At 40.6% G+C, this 27868-nt stretch overlaps 1 protein-coding gene across 1 annotated transcript in view; it reads right to left on the bottom strand.

The window, feature by feature from the left end:
• The window catches only part of LOC140476223 (ribosome quality control complex subunit NEMF-like), a 132666-nt gene that overhangs the window by 51116 nt on the left and 53682 nt on the right, over positions 1 to 27868 (bottom strand). Inside the window, exons 11-17 of the mRNA XM_072568478.1 lie at positions 27782 to 27844; positions 22720 to 22797; positions 20327 to 20535; positions 13816 to 14001; positions 5217 to 5280; positions 4311 to 4399; positions 1094 to 1197 (exon numbers count right to left, since the gene is read on the bottom strand). Of these exons, the coding sequence (XP_072424579.1) occupies positions 1094 to 1197; positions 4311 to 4399; positions 5217 to 5280; positions 13816 to 14001; positions 20327 to 20535; positions 22720 to 22797; positions 27782 to 27844 (793 nt within the window). The remainder of the gene's footprint in view (positions 1 to 1093; positions 1198 to 4310; positions 4400 to 5216; positions 5281 to 13815; positions 14002 to 20326; positions 20536 to 22719; positions 22798 to 27781; positions 27845 to 27868) is intronic.

Consider the following 27868-nt stretch of genomic DNA (forward strand, 5'->3'; position numbering starts at 1 on the left):
CTGTGTGGACTTTGAGAGATTAAGTGATTTAATGTTTAATAATTGTGTTATTGCAGCAGCATTTTTATAGAGTTGTGGGTCAGATAGTGATTAGTTAAGAAAAGGTAGCTCAGATTTGTTAATAGTTTCTGTTTAGTTTCTTTAAACAATGGAAATCAGGGGTTTTCTTTCACTCACTCACACTGTTAGCAGATTACAAGGCAAGGCGAGCTTTTAGAGTGTTTTAGTTTTAATTAGTACAGTGCATCGTAACAATTTATATAAATGACAAACAACAGCAGACCTAGCACTGATTCCTATGGAACATCACTGGTCACAGACCTCCAATCTGCAGAAATACTCTCCTTGTGTTCCTCCAATTCTGATATCTAACTCACTTGTCACACCTCTTACCCTACTATTGGGGTTCCATGTCTTCAGGTGCCCAAATCCTGAGCTCTGAAATCCTCTGTAAACTTCTCTGCCTCTCTTTTCCTGTGAATTACTCCATAACATATACCTTTGTGATCACTCTAATACTTTCCTGGATAATCCCACATTTTTCACCCTCTACGTACTCAATGACTTTCAAGTTGAAATTCCTTACATCAAATACAAATATGATGAATTCTAAATCTTCCATTCACTTTCATCATATCCAAGCATGACTTGTTAAATTTATTGGTAACATTGCTGTGAAGTGCTTGGGAATGATTTGCAAGTTGTTGTTTCTACCAAGCAGAATCAAATAATTATAATGGGAACTCGCAATATATAAACTTATAAGTTCGGTTAAGAAAAATATCTTCATTCATTGCCTGATAATCTACTCAACTGTAAGTAATCTAATCTAATCTAAAAAAAACTAGGTAACAGAGTTAGGAATGCAATCAAAATAGGATGGTTTGGCGGGAGAATCAATTTTTGGATGAATGAGGTTTGACTAAAATGCAGGCTACTACTTTTCTAGCAGATATTTGGCAGAGTTTCAACAACATATCTCTATTCCCTGATGGCTTTGCATCAGGTACCAACCCCAGTGAATTGCACACTAATAAATGTAGATGCAATTAACAATAACCTTTGGAAAAAGGAAGCAACAGTACAAACAAACCTGATTTAAGATACCGTTTGACAATCAACTCATTTTGTTGCTGGTCTCGACCAGCTATAACGAGGTAGTTTTCACTGCTGATAAACCACAAGAACTTCTCAAACCTAACAAAGAAAATAAAAGTCAGTGATAATTTGAATTGAGTCATAGAATCATACAGCTGTACAGAGTGGAACCAGACCCTTCAGTCCAACTCTTCCACGCTGACCAGATTTTCTAAACTGATCAAGTCCCTTTTGTCAGCATTTGGCCCATATCCCTTCAACCCTTCCTATTCTCATACCCATCCAGATGCCTTTTAAATGCTGCAACAATAACTGCCTCCACCATTTCCTCAGGTAGCTCATTCCACACATGCGTCACGCTCTGTATGAAAAGAGTTAACCCGCAGGTCCCTTTTAAATCTTTCTCCTCTCACCTTAATCCTCTGCCCGCTAGGGGAAAAGAGCTTTGCTATTTACCCTATCCATGCTTCTCATGATTTTGTAAACCTCTCTGAGGTCACCCCTCAGCCTCCAACACTCTAGGGAAAAGAAACCCCAGCCTATTCAGCCTCTCACTATAGCTCAAACTCCACATGACAAAATTGGCCATTTTAAACAGTCAAACTGAAACTAGCAGCAAATCTTATAAATCCTTCAGTTAATAAGATTTGCTACAAATTTATTAAAAATGCTTCAATCATCGAAATTAAATATACCTTCATACATGCATTAGAATATTAGAAATTGACTGAAGTTGATACAAAAAGCACAAGATTCAGAATAGATCAAAAAACTGCTATTTTAATAAATGCACTGAAATCAAATTCAATTTCAAAATACTTTAAACAGATGACTGGTATCTGTATTTTTCACCAACATCCAATCAAGTCATGCACTGGCCTGGATCTTGCACAACTTGCTCCTGATCCTGCCACAAAAGATAAGCAATCCCTGTGAAGTGGATTTCCTTTTCTTTATGCCAGGTCCAATCGCCACCAGGACAGAACCCCACTGGTCCTCACCTACCACCCCACCAACCTCCATATACATCATGTCATCCGTCGTCATTTCCGCCACCTGCAAACTGACCCCACCACCAAGGATATATTTCCCTCCCCTCCCCTATCAGCGTTCCGAAAAGACCATTCCCTACGTGACTCCCTCGTCAGGTCCACACCCCCCCCACCAACCCAACCTCCACTCCCGGCACTTTCCCCTGCAACCGCAAGAAATGCAAAACTTGCGCCCACACCTCCCCCCTTACTTCCCTCCAAGGCCCCAAGGGATCCTTCCATATCCGCCACAAATTCACCTGCACCTCCACACACATCATTTATTGCATCCGCTGCACCTGATGTGGCCTCCTCTCTATTGGGGAGACAGGCCGCCTACTTGCGGAACGTTTCAGAGAACGCCTCTGGGACATCCGGACCAACCAACCCAACCACCCCATGGCTCAACACTTCAACTCCCCCTCCCACTCCACCAACGACACGCAGGTCCTTGGACTCCTCCATCGCCAGACCATAGCAACACGACGGCTGGCGGAAGAGCGCCTCATCTTCTGCCTAGGAACCCTCCAAACACAAAGGATGAACTCAGATTTCTCCAGTTTCCTCATTTCCCCTCCCCCCACCTTGTCTCAGTCCCAACCCTCGAACTCAGCACCAGCTTCCTAACCTGCAATCTTCTTCCTGACCTCTCCTCCACCCCCACTCTGGCCTATCACCCTCACCTTAATCTCCTTCCACCTATCGCATTTCCAGCACCCATCCTCCAAGTCCCTCCTCCCTACCTTTTATCTTAGCCTGCTTAGCACACTCTCCTCATTCCTGAACAAGGGCTTATGCCGGAAACGTCGATTCTCCTGCTCCTTCAGATAATGGACACCTGCATTACGTAGATTTCATAAATGAGTGACATCTGCCTCAGAATTTTTCTAGAAAGCTGGAGTGGGGGTAGAAGAAGGAGTAATCAACAGATGAAGATGGTGCTGAGAAAGAGAGAGAACAGCAGCTGGACAAAGGAATGGGTAATACTCAGCCTGGAAGAATCAATAACTGCTAATGAGGACAATTAATAGCTGACAAGTTGATTGTGGAAGCAGCCTATGTGATCACAAGGCCTGGTATGCGGGAGTTGGGCGAAGGACTTGGAAGAGGTACTGAGGCCCTACAATTATTGAACTCTATAATGAGTCCTGAAGATTGCTGAAAATGAGATACTGTTTTTCCAGCTTGTGCTGAGCTTCACTGGAGCACCGCAGCAAGCCTGAGACAGAGATGTTGACCAGGGGACACAGTAGTATGTTGAAGGCACCAGGCACATCTTCCAGGTGAAGCAGCAATTTACCTGCACTTTGCACAATCTGTCTACTGTGCTCACTGCTCACAATGTGGTCCCCTCTACATTGGAGAAACGAAATGCAGACTGGGTAATGACTTTGCAGAACAGCTACAATCTGTCTGCAAAAAATGTCTCTGAACTTCCAGTTGTCTACCACTTCAATACACCACCATGTTCCCTGGACATCTGTCTCAGTTTTGCTGTAATGCTCCAGCAAAGCTCATTTTCTGCTTGGGGGCTCTGCAGCCTTTGGACACAATTTAGAAGTTCAGTAATATTAGGCCCCTAGAGCCTTCTTCCATGTTGTTTACTCACCCCCAGTTACCAGCCCGCCATCACAAATGCAGCTACAGATACCAACCCACTGTCAACTACAAATGGTTCCCATGAGCAACTACTAATTCTTCCAGGCTGACCATTACTCATTTCTTTGTCTGCCCAATTGCTGTTCCCTCTCTTTGAGCTTCATCTTCACCTGTTGTTTACTCCTCCCTCCTTCCCACCTTAAACATATATAACCAATCTTTTCCTATCTACAATCAATTCTGAGTAAGGGTCACAGGATCCAAAACATTAATTTTGCTTTCTTTCCACTGATGCTGCCAGAACTGCTGAGTTCCTCCAGCAATTTACGTTTCTTCTTTATCAGAACTACTATTGTACTCTAACTCATTTAAATAGATTATCAAACTCTCAAGTTACAGGCTTATTAGAAGGAACTTATTCCATATTCAAATAATAAATATTAAGCTCTTGTAGAATAATGAACGTGTTCCTATCTCTTGGTCAAAAGGCCTGGGTTCAATTCACAGCTGCTCTCGAGATGGGTCATGATGTGTCTGACCAGGTCAATTAAAAATATCTATAACAAATATCACACAACCCACCAATATACTTTTCTTGCCTTCTGAATTGTAATAACAGTTTGAACTTCTTTTAATGTTCTTTTTGTCTTTTTCTCCGCTGATTTAAATGCCTAAAAGGAAATTAATACATTAATAAAGATTTTTGTTGAAAGAAAACCAATTTAACATAGTCATTTTAAGTCAAAAGTGCAAGTAGAGAACATAAGGAAATCAAAAATAAATTTTAAAACAATGAACGTTTTATATTAGAATCCCAAAAAGGAAATTAATGAGACAGATAAGATTCTGGGTAATGTCTCTTTTAGATACTCCACAAACATAGAAGCATTTGCTAAAATCAAGAGGTTATCTCAGAATATCCTAACATTTAAAAAAGGAGCGAGATGTTTATACAACAATTAGGGGTAAATAAATTATATCCACTTGAGGCCAAAATTAAATTCTCTGGTACTAATATGCTACATAAATCAGAAATAAAAATAAAATTTTTCTCCACCCTCATTTGATTTCTTATTCACAGATGCTGGCATTTGAAGACACTTTCCTACCATACAAACAAATCAGAACTGATCTTTTCATTTCGCTACTTGCACAAACCACATGGCCAACCCAAAATTGGTAGAAGCCTAGGAATGAATCACCAACACCCGAACAAAAAGGTTCGGGCCCAGTGAAATCCAGACCTGACAAAAATGAAGAGAATAACAGGTGTTAAATATAACTTTCTAAAATCAAGACAGAAATTTGTTTGCATTCTCTGCTTCCTGCTTTTCATACTGCTGCTCTAGACACAATCAGGGAGAAATTAATTAGAAGTGACAGGACACACACATATACCAAATCCCAGGAAAGCAGCATCACAAACCACCTTTCTTCATTAATGATATCAGTGCTATCACTTCTCTTTCAATGTGGAATATTTCTTACCTTTTCTGCAGCTTCAACTGTCTTCTGTTCCTTCTTTGCTGCATGCCTTTTGTGATCATAATATCTGCACCAGAATATCATTTGAAACAGTATTAACATATTCACCATCTGTTAACCAGCAAGAAGTGAACATCAAAACAACAGATATTACAACAAAAACAATATTTTCTTTTTTTACTACCGGATTGTTCTTTTTATAACTATATTCTTCTATTATTATAATTACATTAACCCTACATACAGCTACGATAAAATCTGTTTTTCAAACTACAATTTCGTAGCCACAGCAGTTCAATGAAACAGTATGCAAAACAGGCTGACAGTGCACTATTGTTGCTGCATCAGTCTTAGCTTGGAAACTGAAGTTGTGAGCAATTCAGAATAACCATTAGGGTTACAGTCCAGGTTAGTAAATCATTCGCACATCTTGGTGATGAATTTGACCATTAGTGTCAGAATCCCAACCAAGTTATACTTACTGATAAAAAATATTAACTTTTTTTTGAAAAATGTTGGGAAAATGGGAACTTTGAGGGAGAAGAGAAATTGACATAAAATTGAAGTTTCTTGTATATTTAATGTACATTGCGACACTTCAGAAAGAGTAAAATCAAGCTTCACACTTCAGAAGGCAATGATACAATAGTAATGTAAATGGATTAGTAACCGAGAGCACCGGGCTTATCTACTGGGGACATGAAGTTTTGAATCCCACCACAGTATACGGTGAATTCTGATTTCAATGTTTAAAAATCAGTGATATCAGAAAAAGCACGTTTTTGTTGCTAAAACCACACCTGGTTCACTCATGCCCCTACCTGTTCTGGCCTTAATCAGACCCACAGCAATGTGAGTGGGTCTTAAATGCTTTCTGAAATGACCTGGCAAGTCTTTCAAGTGTATCAAACTGTTATAAAGTCTAAGGAAAGAAATTAAATAAGACTGACCAACAGGCATTTACTGAGGCACCAGAAATAACAATAACTAACCAAACTCTGCCTATCTAGCAAAGGCCTTCCTTACTATATCTGGGGCTTATGTCAAAATTGAGAGAACTGTCACACAAACAAGTTGAGCTACAGCTTGACATTGTCTACAATATGTGATTTTGTGACGGTGACAATGTTCCAACCATCACAATCCTTTGATAATGATGCATACAATTAGCAAATCATACCAACCAGAGGTGCCAGGCACAAAAGTATACAAACAGGATGGAGTTAGCTGGAATTCTTCAACATTGCCTCAGGGGCCCATCAGATCAAACGTGGATAAGGAATCATCCTACTGATTAACATCAGCCTCTACCTCCCACCCCTTCATGCTGATGATTCATGACTCTATACCTATCACACGGCATTATTTGAATGAAGCACCAAGGGTGACAAGGGCTCAAAAAGTAATGTGTGGAATCTTGAGTTTGCATCCCCAACATCGACGCAGTAGAACCACTGCTACCTGAGCTGATCAAGCCTAAAGGGTAATGCTGCTGGACTGAGTATATATCAAATGGTAAGACAACAAACAAAAAGAAAAAACCTACTTGATTTCATCCTCATCAACCTTCCTTGGCAAATGCATCTGTCCATAACAGTATAACTGGTAATGACCACCACATAATCATTGTGGAGACAAAATACCATTGTCACATTTTGAATATGTTTCAACGTATTGTGTGACTCTATAAATGTGCTAAGTGTGACACACTTTGGCAGATCTAAGAACTCAAGACTGACCATCCATTAGGCAGTGAGCAACCAAAAGCAGCGGAATCATGGCCAGAAGCAAACCAATGGCCTGACATGTTTCCAGTGCTACCATTACCTTCCACATGGGAGATCAACTTTAATTCAATGAAGAATGCAGAAAGGCAAACTAAGTATATCCAAAAATGAGGTGATAACCTAATGAAGATGTGGCACAGGTCCACTTGTTTGTTAACTGGTAGTGCAGCATGCAATAGACAGAGCTGAGCCATTCCACATCAAAAAAAAATCAAATGTAAGCTCTGTAGTTTTGCCACATCCAATTATGAACGGTGATAAGTTAAGTAAATAACAGGAGGTGGCTCCACAATTTTCCCCTTTCCCAATTATTAGGAGCCCAGCTCATCAATAAAATATTTGCCACCAATATCCCCACCAACCAGATGTGTTAAATTGATCAGAAACAAAAACTGAAGTTGCTGTAAAAGCTCAGGTCTGGCAGCATTTGTGAAGAGAAATCAAAGTTAACGTTTTGCATTTGGCAAACCTTCCTCAGAACTAATGGTAGCTAGGAAATGTTGGTTTATATGCAGAAGATAAGGTGGGGGGAGGGAGCAAGGAGTGTGGATAGAGCCCAAAAAAAAAGAACATTTGGACAAAGGAACTAATAACGATCTGGCTGGGAGAATGAATAGCTGTTAATGGAGACTGTTGGTGGCTAACGATAGGTAGTGTATAATGGCAGACTATGTAATAAAAAGGCCTAGTGTATAGGATAGGAGGCTAAGACATGGAAGAGTTCAGATCCTAAAATTATTGAACTCGATATCGAGTCCGGAGGGCTAAGCAGTTCATCCATTTTGGCCTCCTTCAGGAGGTTGCAGAGCAGCACAGGTGCCAGTCACCAACCAATTTGATTGACTCTGTGACATCATGAAATGGGTGAAGATACTGGATACTACACAAGTTATTGGACACTGAAAACATTCCGGCAGCAACACTGAAGACCTGGAGTTCCAGAACAAGTCACACCTCGAACAAAAATGTTCCAGTACAGCTGCAACACTGCTAACTTGGAGGTAGTGGTAAAGTAGAAATATCACTGGACTAGTAATCTAGATGAATTTTTTGGGAACGTGGGTTCAAATCCCAACATGGCAGATGGTGAAATTTTAATTAGTAGAATCTGGAATTAAAAAGCTAGTTTAATGATGAACATGTAAGCAATGTTGATTGTCGTAAAAACCCATCTAGTTCATGTGTGTCTTTTAGGGAAGGAAATCAGTCTTCCTTACCTGGTCTTGCTTAACAATTGACTGCAGACCTATGGCAATGTGGTTAATCCATAATTGCTCTCTGGGCAATTAGGGATGTAGAATAAAAAAAAGCACCTGACCTCATTACTGCCTTGGTACAAACATGAACAAAACAGCTGACCTCCTAAACCACGGTGAGAGTGACTATGTTGAAATCAAGGTAGCACATAAATGACATCAAGGAACCCAAACAAAACTAGAGCCAATGAGAGTCAGGGGAAAACTCTCTACTGGTTGGACTCATGCCTAGTACAAATGAAGACCTTGTCATAGAGTCATAGAGATGTACATTGGTGGTTGTTGGAAGTCAAATCATCTCAATCTCAAGACATTATGCAGGATCTCCACTGGGTGGTGCCCTAGGGCCAAGTATCCATCATCAAGGACCTTCCCTCCACCACAAGGTCAGAATAAATGATTACAGATCATTGCACAATATTCAACACTATTCATGACTCCTCAGATACAAAAGCAATACATGTCCAAGTACAGTAATATATGGACAACATCAAAGCTCGGGCTGACAAGTTGCAAGTAACATCAAGTGACACAAACGTCAGGCAGTAATAATGTCTGAAGAAAGAATTCAACAACTGCTCCTTGCAACCCATTTATTTATTCATGAGTTATGGGCTGCACTGGTTGGGCTAGCATTTATCGCCCATCCCTAGTTGCCATTGAGGTGGTGGTGGTGAGCTGCCTTCTTGAAATGCCACGGTCCGTTTGCTAAATTACATCCACATTGCTGTTAAGAAGGAAGTTCCAGGATTTTGATCCAGTGACAGTGAAGGAACAGCAATATTTCCGAATCAGGATAAGGGGATTCCTGTTGATTGTTTTTCTTCTGCATGACCTTGGAGGTCTGTGCGCAGCAATGACTGCTGGAACCAAAGCGACCCATGGACACTTGGAGTGGCTGCGCACATGTGCAACTTAGAGGGAACATTGATCAGGACAGCTTGCAGCTCGGAGGGCAAGTTGCAGTTGGTGGTGTTCCTATGTGTCTGCTGCCCTTGCCTTTCCTAATAGTAGGTTGGTTGTAGGTTGGAAGGTGCTACCTAAGGACCCTTGGAGAATTTCTGCAGTACATCTTGTAAATAGTATACACTGTTGCTACTGAGCATCAGTGGTAGAGGGAGTGGATGTTTGTGAATGTGCTCCCAATCAAGTGGGCTGTTTTGATCAAGCTCATGACAAGTTGAGTGTTATTGAAGCTTCACTCAAGACAAATGGAGAGTATTCCACCAGACTCCTGACTTGGGGCTTGTAGATAATGGTCAGGCTTTGTGAAATCAGGAAGTGAATTGTCTCTCACTGCACTATTCCTAGTCTCATGTAGCCACATTATTTAGCTCCTAAGTCCAGGTCAGTTTCTGGTTAATTGTAATCTCAAGGATGTTAATAGTGGGGATTCAGTGAAGGTAATGCCACAGAATGTCAAAAAGGTGATGGCTAGATTCTCCCTGTTGGAGATTAGTGTTGCCTGACACCTACGTGAATGTTACTTGCCACTTGTCAGCCCAAACCTGGATAATGTCCAGGTCTTGCTGCATTTAGACATGGATGGTTTCAGCATTTGAGAAGTCACTAACAGTGCTGAACATCATATAGTCATCAGCAAACATCCTCATTTCTAACCTTATGATGAAAGGAAGGTCACTGGTGAAGCAGCTGTATATGGTTGGGTCTAGGTCACTACCCTGAAGGGTACAGCAGGGACAGGATTGCTTATTGCGAAACCCAGATTTAGATGTTTCTGTAAGAACAGAAAAAATGGTAAAAGAGGGGCAGTACGGCACTGTTGCAGAAAGGACATTTGAGGACTCGTCTTCTGAGGTAATAATGGCTGAGATTTGAAACAGGAAAGACGAAGTTACCTTGTTGAGGGTTTTCTATAGGCTTCCAAATAGTTCCAGAGAGGTAGAGGATAGGATAGCAAAGATGATCCTCGATAGGAGCGAGAGTGACAGGGCAGTCGTTATGGGGGATTTTAACTTTCCAAATATTAACTGGGAATAGTACAGCTCAAGTACTTTAAATGGGTCAGTTTTTATCCAGTATGGGCAGGAGGGTTTCTTGACATAGTATGAAAACAGGCCAAAAAAGGGCGAGGTCACGTTAGATTTGGTACTGGGTAATGCACCCAGCCAGGTGTTAGATTTGGAGGTAGGTGAGCACTTTGGTGATAGTGACCATAATTCAGTTGTGTTTACTTTAGTGATGGAAAGGGATAGGTATATACTGCAGGGTAAAAGATATAGCTGGGGGAAAGGCAATTACAATGCGATTAGGCAAGATTTTGGATGCATAGGATGGGGAAGGAAACTGTAGGGGATGGACACAGTCGAAATGTGGAGCTTACTCAAGGATCAGCTACTGCTTGTCCTTGATAGGTGTGTACCAGTTAGGCAGGAAGGAAGTTGTTGAGAGTGGGAGCCGTGGTTTACTAAGGAAGTTTAATCTCTTGTCAAGAGGAAGAATAAGGCTCATGTTAGGATGAGATGTGATGGCTCAGTTAGGGTGCTTGAGAGTTACAAGTTAGCCAGGAAAGACCTAAAGACAGCTAGGAGCAGCCTGGAGGGGACATGAGAAGTCATAGAGTCATACAGCACAGAAACAGACCCTTCGGTCAATCCATCCATACCAACCAGATATCCCAACCCAATCTAGTCTCACTTGCCAGCACCCGGCCCATGTCCCTCCAAACCCTTTCTATTCATATATCTTTCCAGATGCCTTTTAAATGTTGCAATCATACTAGCCTCCACCATTTCCTCTGGCAGCTCATTCCATATATGTACCACCCTCCGTGAAAAAGCTGCCCCTTAGGTCTCTTTTATATCTTTCCCATCTCACCCTAAACCTAGGCCTTCTAGTTCTGGACTCACCCATCCCAGGGAAAAGACTTAGTCTGTTTATCCTATCCACGCCCCTCATGATCTTATAAATTTCTATAAGGACACCCCTCAGCCTCCAACACTCCAGGGAAAACAGCCCCAGCCTGTTCAGCCTCTCCCAATAGCTCAAATCCTCCAACCCTGGCAACATCCTTGTAAATCTTTTCTGAATCTTTTCAAATTTCACAACATCTTTCCGAGAGGAAGGAGACCAGAATTGCACGCAATATTCCAATAGTGGCCTAACCAATGTCCTGTACAGCCACTCAGTACTCTGACCAATAAAGGAAAGCAAACCAAATGCCTTCTTCATTATCCTATCTACCTGCAACTCCACTTTCAAGGAGCTATGAACCGGTATTCCAAAGTCTCTTGGCGATCCAAGTCATTGGTGGATAGGATCAAGGAAAACCCAAAGGCTTTCTGTAGGTAAATTAGGAATAAAAGAATGATTTAGAGTAAAATTAGGTCCAATCAAGCATAGTAGTGGGAAGTTGTGCATGAAGTCGGAAGAGATAGGAAAAGTGCTAAATGAATACTTTTCATCAGTATGCACATAGAAAAAGACAATATGGTCGAGGAGAATACTGAGATACAGGCTACTAGACTCGATGGAATTGAGATGCAAAAGGAGGAGGTGTTAGCAATTCTGGCAAGTGTAAAAAATAGATAAGTCCCCTGGGCCAGATGGGATTTATCCTAGGATTTTCTGGGAAGCCACGGAGGAGATTGCTGAGCCTTTTCTTTGATCTTTATGTCATTATTGTCTACAGGAATGGTGCCAGAAGACTAGAGGATAGCAAATGTTGTTCCCTTGTTCAAGAAGGGGAGTAGAGACAACCCTGGAAATTATAGACCTTCGAGCCTTACTTTGGTTGTGGGTAAAATGTTGGAAAGGGTTATAAGAGATAGGATTTATGATCATCTAGAAAGGAATAAGTTCATTCGGGATAGTCAACACTGTTTTGTGAAGGGTAGATCGTGCCTCATAAACCTGATTTTGTTCTTTGAGAAGGTGACCAAACAGATGGATGAGGGTAAAGCAGTTGGTGTGATGTATATGGATTTCAGTAAGGTGTTTGATAAGGTAGGCTATTGCACAAAATACGGAAGCATGGGATTATGGGTGATTTAGCAGTTTGGATCAGAAATTGACGAGCTGAAAGAAGACAGCGGGTGGTTATTGATGGGAAACATTCATCCTGGAGTTCAGTTACTGGTGGGGTACCACAAGGATCTGTTTTGGTCCACTGTTATTCATCATTCTTATAAATGACCAGGATGAGTGCAGAGAAGGATGGATTAATAAATTTGCGGATAACACCAAGACTGGTAGAGTTGCGGATAGTGACGAAGGATGTTGTAGGTTACAGACAGACACAGATAAGCTGCAGAGCTGGGCTGGGAGATTGCAAATGGAGTTTAATCCAGAAAACTGTGAGGTGATTCACTTTGGAAGGAGTAACAGGAATGCAGAGTACTGGGTTAATTGTAAGATTCTTGGTAGTGTAGATGAGTAGAGAGATCTCAGTGTCCAGGTACATAGATCCATGAAAGTTGCCACCCAGGTTGATAGGGTTGTTAAGAAGGCATACAGTGTGTTAGCTGTTATTGGAAGAAGGATTAAGTTTTGGAAACATGAGATCATGCTGCATTTGGAGTATTGCATACAGTTCTGGTCACCGCATTATAGGACCACAAACATCTTTCTTTGTGCTAGGCACAACTCCAACCAGCAAACGGATTTCCCCTGACTCCCACTTACCTCTGTTTTGCTCCAACTCTTTGATGCCACACTTTGTCAACTGTGGCTGTGATCTCATGGGCTCTCTCTTTCATCTCATATCTGGAATTCAGCTCCTGTGTCCATGTTTGAACCAAAGCTGTAATGAGGTCAGGAACCGATTGCCCCTGACATAACACAAAGAGAGCATCACTGAACTGGTTACTGCTCAGCCAATGATGCTTGATAGCACTATTGTCGACACCTTTCATCACCTAATGATGATCGAGAGTAGGCTGATAGTGCAGTGATTGGCTAGGTCAGATTTGACCTGCTTTGTGTGTATTGAACATACCTGGGCAATTTTCCACATTGGTGGGTAAATGCCAGTGTTGTAGTTGTACTGGTACAGATTTGCTAGGAGTGCAGCAAATTCTGAAGTACACGTCTTCAGTAGTATTGCCAGAATGCCAAAGACAACAGCAGTTCAAGGAGGCAGCTAACCAGAACCTTCTCCAGGGTAATTAGGGATAGACAATAAATGCTCACCTTACCAACAAGATCCATATCCCATGAACAAATTAAAAAATGCTCAACAGTTGTCATTGTTCAATAATTCGGTGTTCTACAATTCCTTAGAACATAATTCAAAATTTTGTTGATTTCTTCAAACAGAAATTAAAGTCTAATCAACCATAATCAGTAAGGTACAGAGGTTTTTCCACTTACACCACTTTTACTACTCAAGAAATATTCTGTGATTTCAATAACAATCAAGAAATTATTTAAGTGGAAAATCATTTTTCACAATTATAGCTTAATTATAGACATCAAATTTAAATTTTGAATTTGTATTCTATGCAGATTTAAAGTTAAAACAACTAATTGTATATATTCCATTTATGAGAAAGCACCCAACTATCACAGATATATTAGGTTTTCTTTGTGAATACTTACTTTTTTGCATTAGCATAAGCAGACAGACTAAGATCCACATCCACTAACACTGGTCTGTTTTTTTGTAGCATTTTCTTTTGCTGCTTCTTTTTATCCTTTTTCTTTTTGGGCTTTGCTTGTTCATTTTGAACATCTTCATCCAGATCAATATCATCTTGATCTTCATCATCACTTATATATGGGTTTCTGAACAAAGTACAGAAATATATATTTATATTAAATTATTTAAGCAGTGGTTACCTCACAATTATCCAATGGGGAATCGTACATAGTAATACTAGCACCTGCAAGTAACTCTTCAAGCTACAAGCATCCTGACTTAGAACCATAAATTGTCATTCCTTCTCTGTGCAACAGCAACAGCATGTGTGCACGCGGGAAATCCTACATCATACAGACTGGAGCAATTCAAGAATAACTGCCAACTTCTGGAAGGCACCAAGGGATGGGCAACAGATGGAGGCTTTACTAGCGACACTCACATCCAACAAGAGTTCAAAAGTATACCTGATCACCTCAATTTCATGTTGTTTAAAGGTATGAGGCAAGAGGATTCAGAATTAGGATAGGAAGAATAAATCAAGATGCACAGCCACCAACACCTTATTTTCTATTCAATAGAACTTGAAAGATTTTATTGATATGAACGAAAGAAGAATCGAGAGAGAGAGAGATAAGGTTACTATCCATCAAAGATCTTCTATTGAATAACGTCATTTTAAATTGACTTCCTAAAATCAAAATCTTAAAAAGTTATGAATATTATGGCAAATGTAAGGGATGCAGATTTCTCTGTTTGATGGGCAGTTCCAATCAGCTGTTACACAAATACAGAATATCCTTGAATCAGTAGGAACAGGGTGGTACAGGTGCTAAAATCAAATCAGACAATGTGACACTAAACAACTAACATTACTGTCCAGCTCAGCTAACAGCCTCATCCATTTATCATAGACTGGAGACCTATCATGCCCCACTAAGCACGGAATCTGTTGTAGTGCAATTCTGGTCTCCCTGCTATAGAAAGGATGTTGTGAAACTTGAAAGAGTTCAGCAAAGATTTACAAGGGTTTTGCCAGGATTAGAGGGTTTGAGCCTTACAGAGAGGCTGAATAGACTGGGGCTATTTTCCCTGGAGTGTCAGAGATTGAGGGGTGACCTTATAGAGGTTTACAAAATCATGAGGGGCATAGATAGGATAACTAGATAAAAGATCTTTTCCCTGGGTAGGGAAGTCCAAAACAAGATGGCATAGGTTTAGAGTGAGAGGGGAAGGACTTAAAAGGATCTAAGGGGCAAAGGTTTTACACAGAGGATGGTGCGAGTACGAAAGGAGTTGCCAGGGAAAGTGGTGGAGGCTGGTACAATTACAGCATTCAAAAGGCATCAGGATCGATATAGGAGTAGGAAGGGCTTAAAGAAATATGGGCCAAATGCTGGTAAATGGGGCTATATTTATTTAGGATACCTGGTTGGCATGTATGGGTTTATCCAAAGGTTCTGTTTCTGTGTCTCTATCACTATCACTCTATGACTCAAAGTTTTACTCTGTAGAAGCTGTCACCACTGGAGCAAAGATATACAATGACTCATATTCCTCCAAGCTCCACGAACATAATTTGGGCCATTGCAGTCACTTATTCCCCATTCTGTATTCCCAAGACCTTTGTGATAATCTGCCTTGTTGCTGGCTGGACGGCCTCCAAGCTATCCCCAAACTTTAAATAAGGCTAAAGTTAACATGGACTCCCAATAAACGAAGCTAAAATTTCACACATACTGCTGCCATTGTATGCATTCTACAAGATCCTATTCACCAAGGGTCCTGTGCCAGCACCTTCCAAACCTGTGATCTCTATCACTTAGAAGGACAGCTATTTTTTAGGGTTTTCTGTTTCACCTCAACACTCAGTTGTCAGTCAGTTTGTTTTTTCTCACTCAAGGTTTGGCAGAGCCATCAGCTCAGGAAGACCTTGCGCTTGCAGACTAGAAGATCCTGGATTTTCTGATCGAACCAGTCTTGGTGTTTTCTGGTCAACAGACTGAGTGGCTCAATGCAAGACTTTCTTCTGAGGTTATTGGAGTCTAGCCACAGCAGTGGTGTCTATCTACGGCTTTCTCCAACCTCATAAAGGCCAAGGCCTACGTCTATGTCTGTCAACTGCGAGGGACTGTGGGACATTCTCAAATTCGACTGCCTGCAGAAATGTGCCTATTTATCACAGAATCCTTGAATCCCTGCAGTGCACTTAAGGCCATTCAACCTATCAAGTCTGCACCAACTCTCCAAAACAACATCCAACCCAGACTTGCCCTCCTAGCCTAGACCTGTAACCCCACATTAACCATGGCTAATCCACCTAAACCTGCACATCCTTGAACTCGACAGAGCAATTTAGAATGGCCAATCCAGCTAACCTGCCTATCTTTGGACTGTGTGAGGAAACCAGAGCATCCATACAGACACAGGGAGAACCTGCAAATTGCACAGAGACCCAAAGCTAGAATCAAACCTGGGTCCCTGACACTATTAGGCAGAAGTACTAATTACTGTGCCACCTTGCTTGACACGCAAACTATGGTCCTCATCAACAGATTCACTACAGACCCAATATGAATGTAAACTGGGGTCAGGTAGGGCCGTACTATTGCACCAACACTCTTCTTCACCTTCCTGCTGGAATATTCCACCCCCTGTGAAGCTCCCCACCAGAGTGGAGCACCCGGAGTGCCTCCCTAAACAAACACAACATTCCCACCAATCCCAACAACAAATTGGAGAAGAAGCATCTGCAAAGGCATCAATCACTTTAAGCATCATTGAGTGGAACACATGGATGCCAAATGGAAACAGCACGTAGAATCTATAGCATCGCACCCACATGCCTCTTCCGTGGCAGAGTCTGCAGATCTAAGATTGGACTATTCAGCCACCACAGAACTCATCCCCCCCCATGGAATGGAAACAAGTTATCCTCGACCCAGAGGGACTGCTAAAGAATAATGGACTCTTCTATTTTACTAATAACAGATTTTAGGCTAACTGATCTAAAGTTTCCCACTTTCTGTCTCCTTCCCTTCATGAATGGGGGTGGGGTGGTGGGGGGAATCACATTAGCAGACTTCCACTCTGCTGGAACCCTCCAGTGAGTTCTGGAATAATTAGACTAAATACCTCCATTACCTTTGCAGCCACTTAATTAAAATGCTTAGATTCTGGCCATTAGATCCTGGCAACTTGTCTGCTTTCAGGTTAAATAATTGTGGTTAGGGATAGGCAATACATGTTAGCCTTGCCAGTGAAACTTACATCCCTGTGAATAATTGAGGGGAGGCAATGGCATAGTGGTAATGACACTCAACTAGTAATCCAGAAACATAGGTTAATATTTTAGGGACATGGGATTTAAATCCCATCATGGTCCATTGTCTGAATTCACTGGAATAATCAGCAAACTTCATGAAAATCATGTAACCACTGTTGACAGTCATAAAAAGCCATATGGTTCACTCATGTCTTTTAGGGAAGGAAACTGCTATCCTTAACTGGTCTGGCCTACACGTGACTCCAGACCCACAGCAATGTGGTTGACTCTTAACTGCCCTTTGGACAATTCGGAATGTGCAATAAATGCTGCTAGCCAGTGATGCCCTCATCCTGTGAATGAATAAATTAAAAAGAAAATCCTTCAGGGAAGGAAATCTGCCACCCTTACCTAGTCTGACTTACATATGACACCAGGTCCACAGAAATGTGGTTAACTCCTAACCACAACCTGGGCAATTTGGGAGAGGCAATAAATGATGCTTTAGCCAGCGAAGACCATATCCCATGAATGAGTAAAAAAAGTCAAGGAAATTAAATGTGCTCTGTCAACACACTGAATCCTATATTCAGTTCTAGTTAGCACAGCACAATGGAGATATTCATTCAGCAGAGAAGTTATTATGAATTACTGGAGAAACACAGTCTTCTAGTCCAGAAAGGAAGTGTCTAAGAAGTGATCCAATATAGTAAACTCAAGACACCACAGTCTTACCAGACCAGAGGACTGCTCAATCATTACAGAGAGACAACTGGTGTAGTATAACCTGAGGATCACCATACCTCAGACTTGATCACCACTTCATGCCTTAGGTACAGAACACAACACTTACATTAAAGATTTAAATAAGATTATGCATGTCCCAATGCTTAGTCTTACAATGTTGTCAAATTGGGCCATCACAACATTTTTATAAAGTATCCACTGATGTATCTGTATGTCTGATGTTATCTTTAAAGCTCTAGTAATTAGAAGTTAGCCATTCAAGAGTGCATTATGTCCTTTCTGTAATTACTTTGGTTATCTAATAGCTAATACACAATATGCAATGCAAAATTATTAAAATGTCAACTAAATTTAAAGTACCCACAATCCAATAGGAATGTAGTTGCAATCCAGTTCCAAACTTATTATTTCGATTCCTGACAAGGGACTTAGACTGAAAAATCATCAGCTCCAAGAGTATATTTCTATGTACAGATATGTTCTACCATGTGTACAGAATCTTATACAGCTTTTACACAAAAATACAATACCAACACCCAGATTAGTATTTCAGCAAGTTTGTTATTGTGGAACAACAAATACAGCAACCAAAACAAAAGTCTCACACATGGATCACAAAGACTTGGCTGTATATAACAATTGCTGTTATTGTATATGGAAGAATTTCAAGGTCTTTTGTTATTACTGAATAACAAAGCATAAATTACATACTCATTGGGGAATTCTACTTCATTCTCTGATGTAAATGACTCTATTTGCAACAGGAAAATTCTACCTGTCACAATGTAAATTTGAAATGTGCAGAGCAGTAGTCATGCATTTATCTAACTCCTGAAAATATTTCTCAGAAAACAATTTTTCAAGAAATTTACAAGAGCTCAAAAACATACTTTTTTCTTACATTTGTTAGTAGTTTGTTGATACCATAAATCATTAGATTTAACAAGTCATACATCTTGAGAATTTGACAAGAACCCACTTGGAAGGCTGGTCCAAAAGGTAAGAGCCCATTGAATCCAACAAGTTGACAAACTGGATCTAAAATCAGCTTACAAATAGGAGACAAAGGGTGATAGTGGAGATTGTTTTTGTAATTGGAAGCTTCTGATCAGCAGTGCACCACAGAAGTAGGTGCTGGGACTCTTGCTGTTTGTTACGTACATTAACAACTTGAATAAGAATGCAGAATGTTTGACTGGTAAATTTGCAAATTACACAAAAATTGGGATGTCATTCATAGTGAGGAAGATGGTCTCAGGCTACAATTTGATATTAATCAGCTGGTAAATTGGGCAAAGCAATGGCAGATGGAATTTAATCCCAATAAGTGCAAGATGACGCACTTTGGGAAGTCTAATAAGGGAAGCACGTACACATGAATGGTTGGTCCCTAGAGTGTACTTAGGAACAAAGAAATCTTGGTGTACAAGTCCATAGATCCTGGAGGGGTGTCAGCACAGTTAGACAGGATGCTGGAGGAATATGGAATGCTTGCTTTCATGAGCTGGGGTGCAGAATATAGGAACAAGGAAGTCTTGTTACAACTTCATAAAACATTGATTAGGTTACAGATGGAATACTGTATGCAGTTCTGATCTCAACACTATCAGAAGGATGTGCTTGCACTGGAGAGGGTGCAGAAGAGATTCATGAGTATGTTGCCTGGGATGAAAAGTCTCTTATGAGGAGAGACTGGATTTCCTTGGAGCAGAGGTGGTTGAAGGGGAAATCTAATTGAGGTATACAAAATTTTCAGAAACATAGACAGAGTAGTTCATGAGAATCTTTCCCCCATGGGAGATGCGTCTAATACCAGAGGGCACAAGTTTCAGGTGAGGAATAAGTGATTTAGGGGAGATCTGAGAAAAGGTTTTTTCACCCATAGGATGGTAGATACATGGAACATGCTGCCTGAGGGGGTGGTGGAGGCAGATATTCTTGCAACATTTAAGATACATCTGGATGAGTACTTAAAATGCCAGGGTACAGTTGGCTATGGACCAAGTGCAAGTAAATGGGATTAATGTAGCTTGGTGTTTGTTAGTCAGCATAGAAATGATGGGCAGAAGTGCCTGTTTCTATGCTGCATGACTGTATGAGAATTTGAATGACAGATTCACATAAACAGTTATAAAAGCAGAAACTGCTAAGGGTCATAGAACTCAATGTTAAATCTGTTTTCCTCTCCATGGATGCTATCAGACCTGCTCAGTTTTTCTAGCAATTTGTTTCTATTTCAGATTTAGAGCATCCGTAATATTTTACTTTTATCACATCAGCAAGGATTATATTAATATTTTCCAATTCATCACAAATTAGAATTAATATGCAATTTTTCATAACTGTAAACCAATTAAATTATGTGCTATATTGTGCACTGAAATCCTTCTTCAAAATTGAAAATGAAAAGTTATATTTTTTGGATTAAGAGTTTACATTGATTGAAATAAAATGCTTACTTCAGCAACATAGTAATGTGGTTGGTGCTCAGTTTCAGCTCTTTAATGGAACAAGCTACTGCATCTTCTTGTTCCTGTGCTTCTTTTACAATGCTCCCAATTTCTGTCCAGTCAATCTGATTAGCTAAGGCACTGCGTATCACTTCAATAGCTTTATCAACAGCATTCAGATTCATCTCAATTAGCTCTCCTTTCAACTTGTCATATTCCTATTGAAACAAAAACGTGGATAAAATTTAATTGCACTTGAAATAAATGTCATTCAAAGTAATTTATAACAAATATATGTATAAACAATATTTATTAATACAAATATATCACATTAAGGTAGAAAAACATTATTTCAGGAATATACTAAAAAAGGTCATCTCACCAATTAATAATATTGACGGAAGGGAAATCAAGTATGTGAATTTTAAGGCGTGCTTAAAGGAAGAAATCAAATTAATGACGTAGGGAACAAATTTCAGAGCAAGAGCCTTAGCTCAGTATTTGGGAGGAGAGGAAGGTGTGTAGGTCACAGACATCAAGCAATGTGAACAACCGAGGACCTAAAATAGTCAGAGAGCACAAAGAGGAGAGCTTTGTGTGGGATAAGATACAAGCAGGTTCTTAGAGAAAGGTAGTCAGGAGATTATTGAAGTCACCAAGTCTGAAAATAACAAAAAGATAGGTTTTCAACAGTAGATGGGCTAAGATAGGAGGAGAGATGCATGATCTAATTGAGGTGGGAGTAAATGGATTATCTGATGGAGAAGATATGGTGTCAGAAGCTCAAGAGCACCCACTCTTTCGGACTTACAGGTATCACCTCAAGTCGAAATGGTGTTTACAGACTTTTGTTAATTATGCTGAACACCCTCTTGGGCAAGGGCATAGGTCCAGCCGATGTCTGCAAACAAAAGGCAGATAATGACATTAATCTGTTGATGCCAGCACTGCCAATTTGGAGCTCAATGCTTCAGCCATCAGCTTCTCTGAACCTTTCATCATCAAACACGCATTAAGCAGGACAGGCCTTCACCAGTGAAAATTAAAGGCATCATCAACCACTTAAAAGGTGAGTTACTAGTGCTTTCCATCATCTTCCAAATTGGTGTAACGGGGTGGTGAAGGATTTCTCATTGACTTCAAGGCACCTGCAGAAACTAGAAGAGCAGACAGCTGCTAGAATGGGAAGGAGAAGAGTTCTCATCCATAGACTAAAATGTTCAGAAAGTAACATTCCTTCCTAAGTCTCAGCAAGGAACAGCGTGAGATGTCTGCACTTCAGTAAAGGAAGTTTGCCATTTACTGCACCTGCAATACAAAGCAAAACAAGAACCACTATGTCAGTGGCTAAGGTGGTGGCCACGGCCATGAAATTTTCACATGGATGGCATCTTGCACATTGCATCCACTATTGCAGAGAGGAGATGACATAACAACATTTCAGGCAAAGAGCGCACATGCTTTTGTCTGTGCACGCTGCATGCAATACCGCTCCTCTCCCCCTCCCTCTCCCTCTCCCTCTCCCTCCTCCCTCCCCCCCCCCCCCTCCCCACCGCATCAGAACATCCTACTTTAACTGATCCTCCAAAACACATTGTCGGTGAGCCACTGGATTTTTCCTCCAATTGTCCTGATACACAAACTCCTCGTAAGAGACTTTTCATCCCAGGCAACATACTCATTGGCAAGGACAGCGTATATTGCTCATCCATAACAGCCCTCCAGAAAGTGATGGCGAGACAGACTCTTGGGCCCCTGCAGTCCACGTACTGTTAGCATATCCACAATGCGGAGGGTGAGAAATCAAAACAGCGCTGTGCTTTCAACATCCCATTAACTTTTACCTGTTTAGCCTCGGTGCTTTGGGCAGGGCAGAGCACCCTGAACAGGTAAATACATGGGACTACGGCAAGGAGGAACACAAAGCTAGGTACCAACAATGCAATGACAACTGAGAGGAGCATATAAAAGTCAGTTGGAGGCTAATTATAGAATTTTGAAAAGGGATAACAGTTGTTTCTATGGGGAAAGAACTGGAGTGGAGTGATGGTCATTAATGACGTCAGTGAGTACTGCAGCAAGGAGGCGTGATTGAGTGGTTAGGAGTGTGGTGTGAAGTAGATGATTCCCACAGAGTAAAAAATCCAGTAAAGACTAGGGAAAGGGAGATGAGAAGAATATCTGATAGAGATGCTGCAAAATGAAAGGTGATAACTGCTGCAGCTATCCAGTTCATCTCAATCTGCAAGATGAAAATCACCAAGTCTCCAATCCAAACTAAAGAAAGTTATGTACACAATATCGTCAAAAAGTCTACTGCACTTAGATTAGCATTCACAGCAGCAAGTTTATATTTACCCTTCATACTCTCTATATTGTTACACATTTATAACTAGTCTTACCTGATTTGCTTGTAATGCATCCAATCTTTTTTCATGGTCTTTACGAACATTTTCCAGTTTCTTCAATGCTTGTTTTTCCTTGAAAGATGAAATGGAAGGCATGATGTATACCAAGCATTTTGTCCACCCTAATCATCAATGGATGCAACCTTTCACTTGTAAAATTTCAAAACAGATTCCTAGAATCCCTATAGTGCAGAAAGAAGTCATTCAGCCCATCAGTCTGCAACAACCATCCGAACAGCACCTGGACCCAACCTCACACACCATCCCTGTAACCCTGTGTAAGGTTTTAACCATGGCCAATCCACTAACCTGCCTATCACTGGATGTGGGAGGAAACTAGAGCATCCATGCAGACCTGGGGAGAACATGCAAACTTCACACAGACAGATGCCCAAAGCTGGATTGAACCCAGGTCCTTGCACTTTGAGGCAGTAGAAACCACTGTACCACTCAGCAAATCACGTTCTGGATTTAAAGGCCAACTGGACAATAGTTCAGAATTAATAGCTTGAAAGAATGTGCTACTGCAGATTAGTTTTAAGCTTGAGAATACCTCTTCCAATCTGCATTTAGTCTGACCTCATGTAAAGTGCTCCAATAAAATATCCAGGTGACCTTGGAATGAAGTGGATACCAGAACGATCTCTGTTGCCACCATGAGCACCCTAACCCTCCCCAAACTCCAAACCTAGCTCAGTAACCCTATCCAGCAGCCTTTGTTTTCTGAGAGATGATATGATACCTGCTCTCAGTCCTAAAGACCACACACCTTGGCTACTTAGCCAATGAAGCATTGTTATGAAGTTGAAGACATGCGCTATACCTTTAAGAGAGAGAATGCTGTTCTGAACTGACAGATTACAGGCACCTGTGTATCTGCCTAGATGGCAGTTTCAGAGTGTACTGGAAAATTGAAAATATGTAACACTGGCTGTGAAATGGATACCAGAGTTTTGGTTGCTGTTTTGACAACAATTCGAATTTAACCAGTTTAAACTATGCCCCGGGATACTAAAACCCAATCACGTTTGATGTTATTGTTTTGCCAACATCAAACTAAGGAGATGATCCAATGTGGGGAGTATAAGAATGCGGACATTTTGAAATTTAGTCAGAGAGCAACCGCCATAGAGAGATGAATTCCCGTAGAGCTAAATGCCCATCTAATAACATGATCTTTATGAAATTAAGAAAAAAATCCTTTTTAATCAAAGGTATCTTTTCACGCAAAGCCTATTTACAGTGAAAAGAAAGACAACAACCCAGGGAGATCAGCAGTAGGAAAACTGAAGAGAGCAGGGAAGACGAAGGCGGTGTAGTTTTGAGATTAAATTAATGTAATTTTAATAAGTGTCTTATTGGAACAGCATATTTTATAGAATGGGGTCAGATAGTAAGTAGTTAGGAAAAGGGAGGCTTGGGTTTGTAAATTGTCGTTGCTTAGTGTTCACTATTAGAGTTAAGAAAATAAAGAAAAGAAAATTTCTTTAAATAGTGGAATTTAGGAGTTCTCGGTCACTCGCATTTTAAAAGGTGTTTGGTTTAATTAACAGGGACTTTGTAACAGTTTTGAGTGAATGTACTTTGCTTCATTGACTCAGCTTAGAAGATACTAATCAGGACACAATGCACTCTCAATCAGTCTTTCATGAAATTAGGTCAGAATTTAATGATACAAGTGTCAAAAATAAAATCAACATTTCTGAACACATTATGTCACATCTCCATGGTCGTCACATCATTCAGAGGTGAAACTTAAACCCAGCCAAACCTTTTGGGCCAGATGTAGAGGTACTACACTGTGCCACAAGACCATTTATAATTGAAGTTCCTGCAGCTGACATGGTAGCACATTCTGCTCTGTGTACTGAAGACAGACAAACACTATGTAATCACTGTACCATGATTATTGGATTAGCTTTTGAGAATGCCTCACATTCCAGTCCTGAACTCCATTCTCTTTCAAAAGGTCAGTTATTCATTCCTTCCACTTTGAGAACTACTTTGTTGACATCAAAACCAGTTGCAGTTGATTTTTGGATCCATGTGGTGAGGTCAGTGCAGTAACTCGAATCCATCTACACCACCCCAAAAACCCTATTCTTCATTGCTCCTTTTATATAGCACCCCCTTTGCCCCTAGCGTCCCTTCTCCTGGTTTCAGATGAGCTGTTTTAAGTGACTATCAACATCTCAATTTTACTCATATCAACGTGCCAATACTTTTGCTGGCTCTGCACCTTTACATATAGGGACAAGAATATAACAAATTGCCTTTACCTCCAAACACCTCACTTCATAACTGTGAAGTATCCCTCTCGCTCCCTGTGACTGCGCTCAATGACTGAGGGACTAGCACAATTAGCCCAGTTCTCAGACATGAACTGCCCACATCCCCAACACCACAATATGGATGTCAGTTGGCCCCAGTTGAATGACCAAGACTAATTTTGTTTGACTGCCAGGACTAACCCTGGCCCGAATCAACAGACTGAAGCAGATGACCCAAAGATAGGTGGAAGGACAGATAGTGTTGAGAAGGTAGAGAGGCTGCAAAAGGGCTTGGACAGGCTAGAAGCATGAGCAATGAAGTGGTAGATGGAATACAATGTGGGAAAGTGTGATGTTATGCACATGGTCAGTAGAATAGAGATACAGACTATTTCCTAAATAAGGAAAGGCTTCAGATTTCTGAAGCATAAAGGGACTTAGGAGTCCTGATTACAGTTAACATGCAAGTTCAGATGGCACTTAGGAAGACAAATCCAATGTTAGCATTCATTTTGAGAGGGCTAGAACACAAGAGCTGCTGAGGCTGCATAAGGCTCTGGTCAGACCATATTTAGAATATAGTGAGCCATTTTGGGTCCTGTATATGTGCTGGCCTTGCAGGGGTCCAGAGGAAGTCTACATGAATGATCCCAGAGATATAGGACTTGTTATATGAGGGGCAGATGAGGACTTCTCGTCTGTACTTGATGGGAGTTTAGAAGAAAGAGGAGGGGATCTCACTGAAACTTACAGAATACTAAGAGGCCTGGATAGAGTGGGCATCGAGATGTTTTGACTAATAGGAGGCTAGGACCTAAGGGCGCAGCCTCAGAATGAAGAGATGATCCTTTAGAATTGAAATGAGGAGGAATTTCTTCAGCCAGAGGGTGGTGAATCTGTGGAACCCATGGCCACAGAAAGTTGTGGAGGTCAAGTCACTGAGTGTATTGAAGACAGGGTTAAATGCTTGGTTAATAAGGGGGATCAAAGATTATGGGGAGAAGGCAGGAGAATGGGGTTGAAAAACAGAGTAGCCATGATCAAATGGTAGAGGGGACTCAATGGGCCACATGAATAGTCTGCTCCTTTATCTTATGATCTTGTGGAAACTGCTTTCATGTGGCCAAAACCCAAACTAGAAATAGCCCAGCTCTTGGACTCAATGTGGCATATTCCCTGGCTGATGGGAGTCTGTATTTGACTCACTAAGCACACCTGGCTTTTCCCATGCACACATCGTCACACTCTTCAAGCATATACAACATGTTTGCCACATAAGCTGATTTTAACACATCACAATGCTGTAAAGCAACATGTAAGAGCTTTCATGGTCTCCTATAGCCACAAGTTACTTATCTTTACTTCTGTGTAGAAGCTTCCTGTTTAGATACAAACTGCTTGCTTTGCCTTGTGCTAATTTGTCACTTGAGAAGCTGATGCTGCTGTCTCAAGCACCACTGTGAAAGAAAAGCTGTAACCTCATTATGCCCAAAGTGGCATCTAAAAAACTGATGCTGGCATTGTGATTTTGCCCCGATGGCTGGAGTTATACTTCAGAGACCTAGAGGCACTTATATAATGTCTAAGGCACAATAAGCACAGTGAAGGTGTCAGAAGAGGCAGTGGAAACTGTGTTCTCACCTCGACTGGAGGCAGAGTACCAAAAAGTTACCAGGTATGCACTTAGTTTTTGCAGGTTTCTGAAATGTCAAGAATCTCAATTGGACAGAAATTATTTGAAAAGGTAAAGTTAAACTGTTGAGTAAGGTAATTAATGAGATGCAAATGCATGAATACAGACTTCTCATTACCTGATAGTGAGAAGGTGATCTAGCCATGGAAGGAGGGAGGACTGAATTGCAAAAGGTTTTCTCAATAGCAGGAATTTTATTTTTGGATTTTCACTCATTTAACTCATCACACTTGCCAAAGTTTGCAATCTCAGAGTGCAAAATTGCCCAACTGATTGCAGCCCTTTCAACTGTTGTTCTCTTGCCAAAGTTTGAACATTTTGGTTTCAACAGCAATGGGAAGAAGCATTCTCATTTGAACCCCACAAAAGAGAAACAATAAATTGCACTTATCAGGTTTATCAATTGAAAGATGCTTTAAGCAGCAAATCTTGATAAAATTTTCTCAATATTATATAAAGAAATAAAGACTAATAAACTGAATTTAGGACATTATGAAACAAATTTAGGGGACGCGCATACAGTTATCAACATTTCATCCTCAGCCACATGATAGCAAAAGAAGGTTTGGGAACTTGACCCACAAAACAAAACACAATCCAGTACAAGGAAGAAAGATTTACCTTGATGGGTGCTGCATATTTCTAGGATAAACGTGAGCTATTCTGCAAGGAATTGCCTATATCTTAAAATGGGAGGACTTTAATTTAATGGCTGAGGATCGCTTTCTTTCTAGCCAACAAAAAAAATTGAAAAATAAAAATATTTCTGTAAATGTAATCATGAATGTCTAGTGTCACTACAACCACAATGCCTCAAAAGATGAAGGAGAGAGAAGTCGCAACAAATTTGGCAAAATCTCATAAGATATAAATCACATGGCTAAACTAGCTCATACTAGTATTTATGTCCCACTTACGCCAAAACAATCATAAGTTAGAATGCTAAAGGTATATCTTCAACATGGAAAACTGCATGGAATGACTGTGCAGCTAGCTGCTGAGAGAAGACACAGAGAAATATCAATAATGCGCAATTACAGAATTTAAAATAAAACATAACTTTTAAGGGCTGTTATAACCAGTCAAATCTTACCTGTTGCAAAGCTTTTAAGTCTATTTTCTGGCTTTCTAGCTTTGAGTAAAACTCATCAACTGCCTGAACAAAAATAGATTTTACAAT

This window comes from Chiloscyllium punctatum, chromosome 4, assembly GCF_047496795.1.
Source record: "Chiloscyllium punctatum isolate Juve2018m chromosome 4, sChiPun1.3, whole genome shotgun sequence".
In the NCBI taxonomy this organism is placed as follows: domain Eukaryota; kingdom Metazoa; phylum Chordata; class Chondrichthyes; order Orectolobiformes; family Hemiscylliidae; genus Chiloscyllium; species Chiloscyllium punctatum.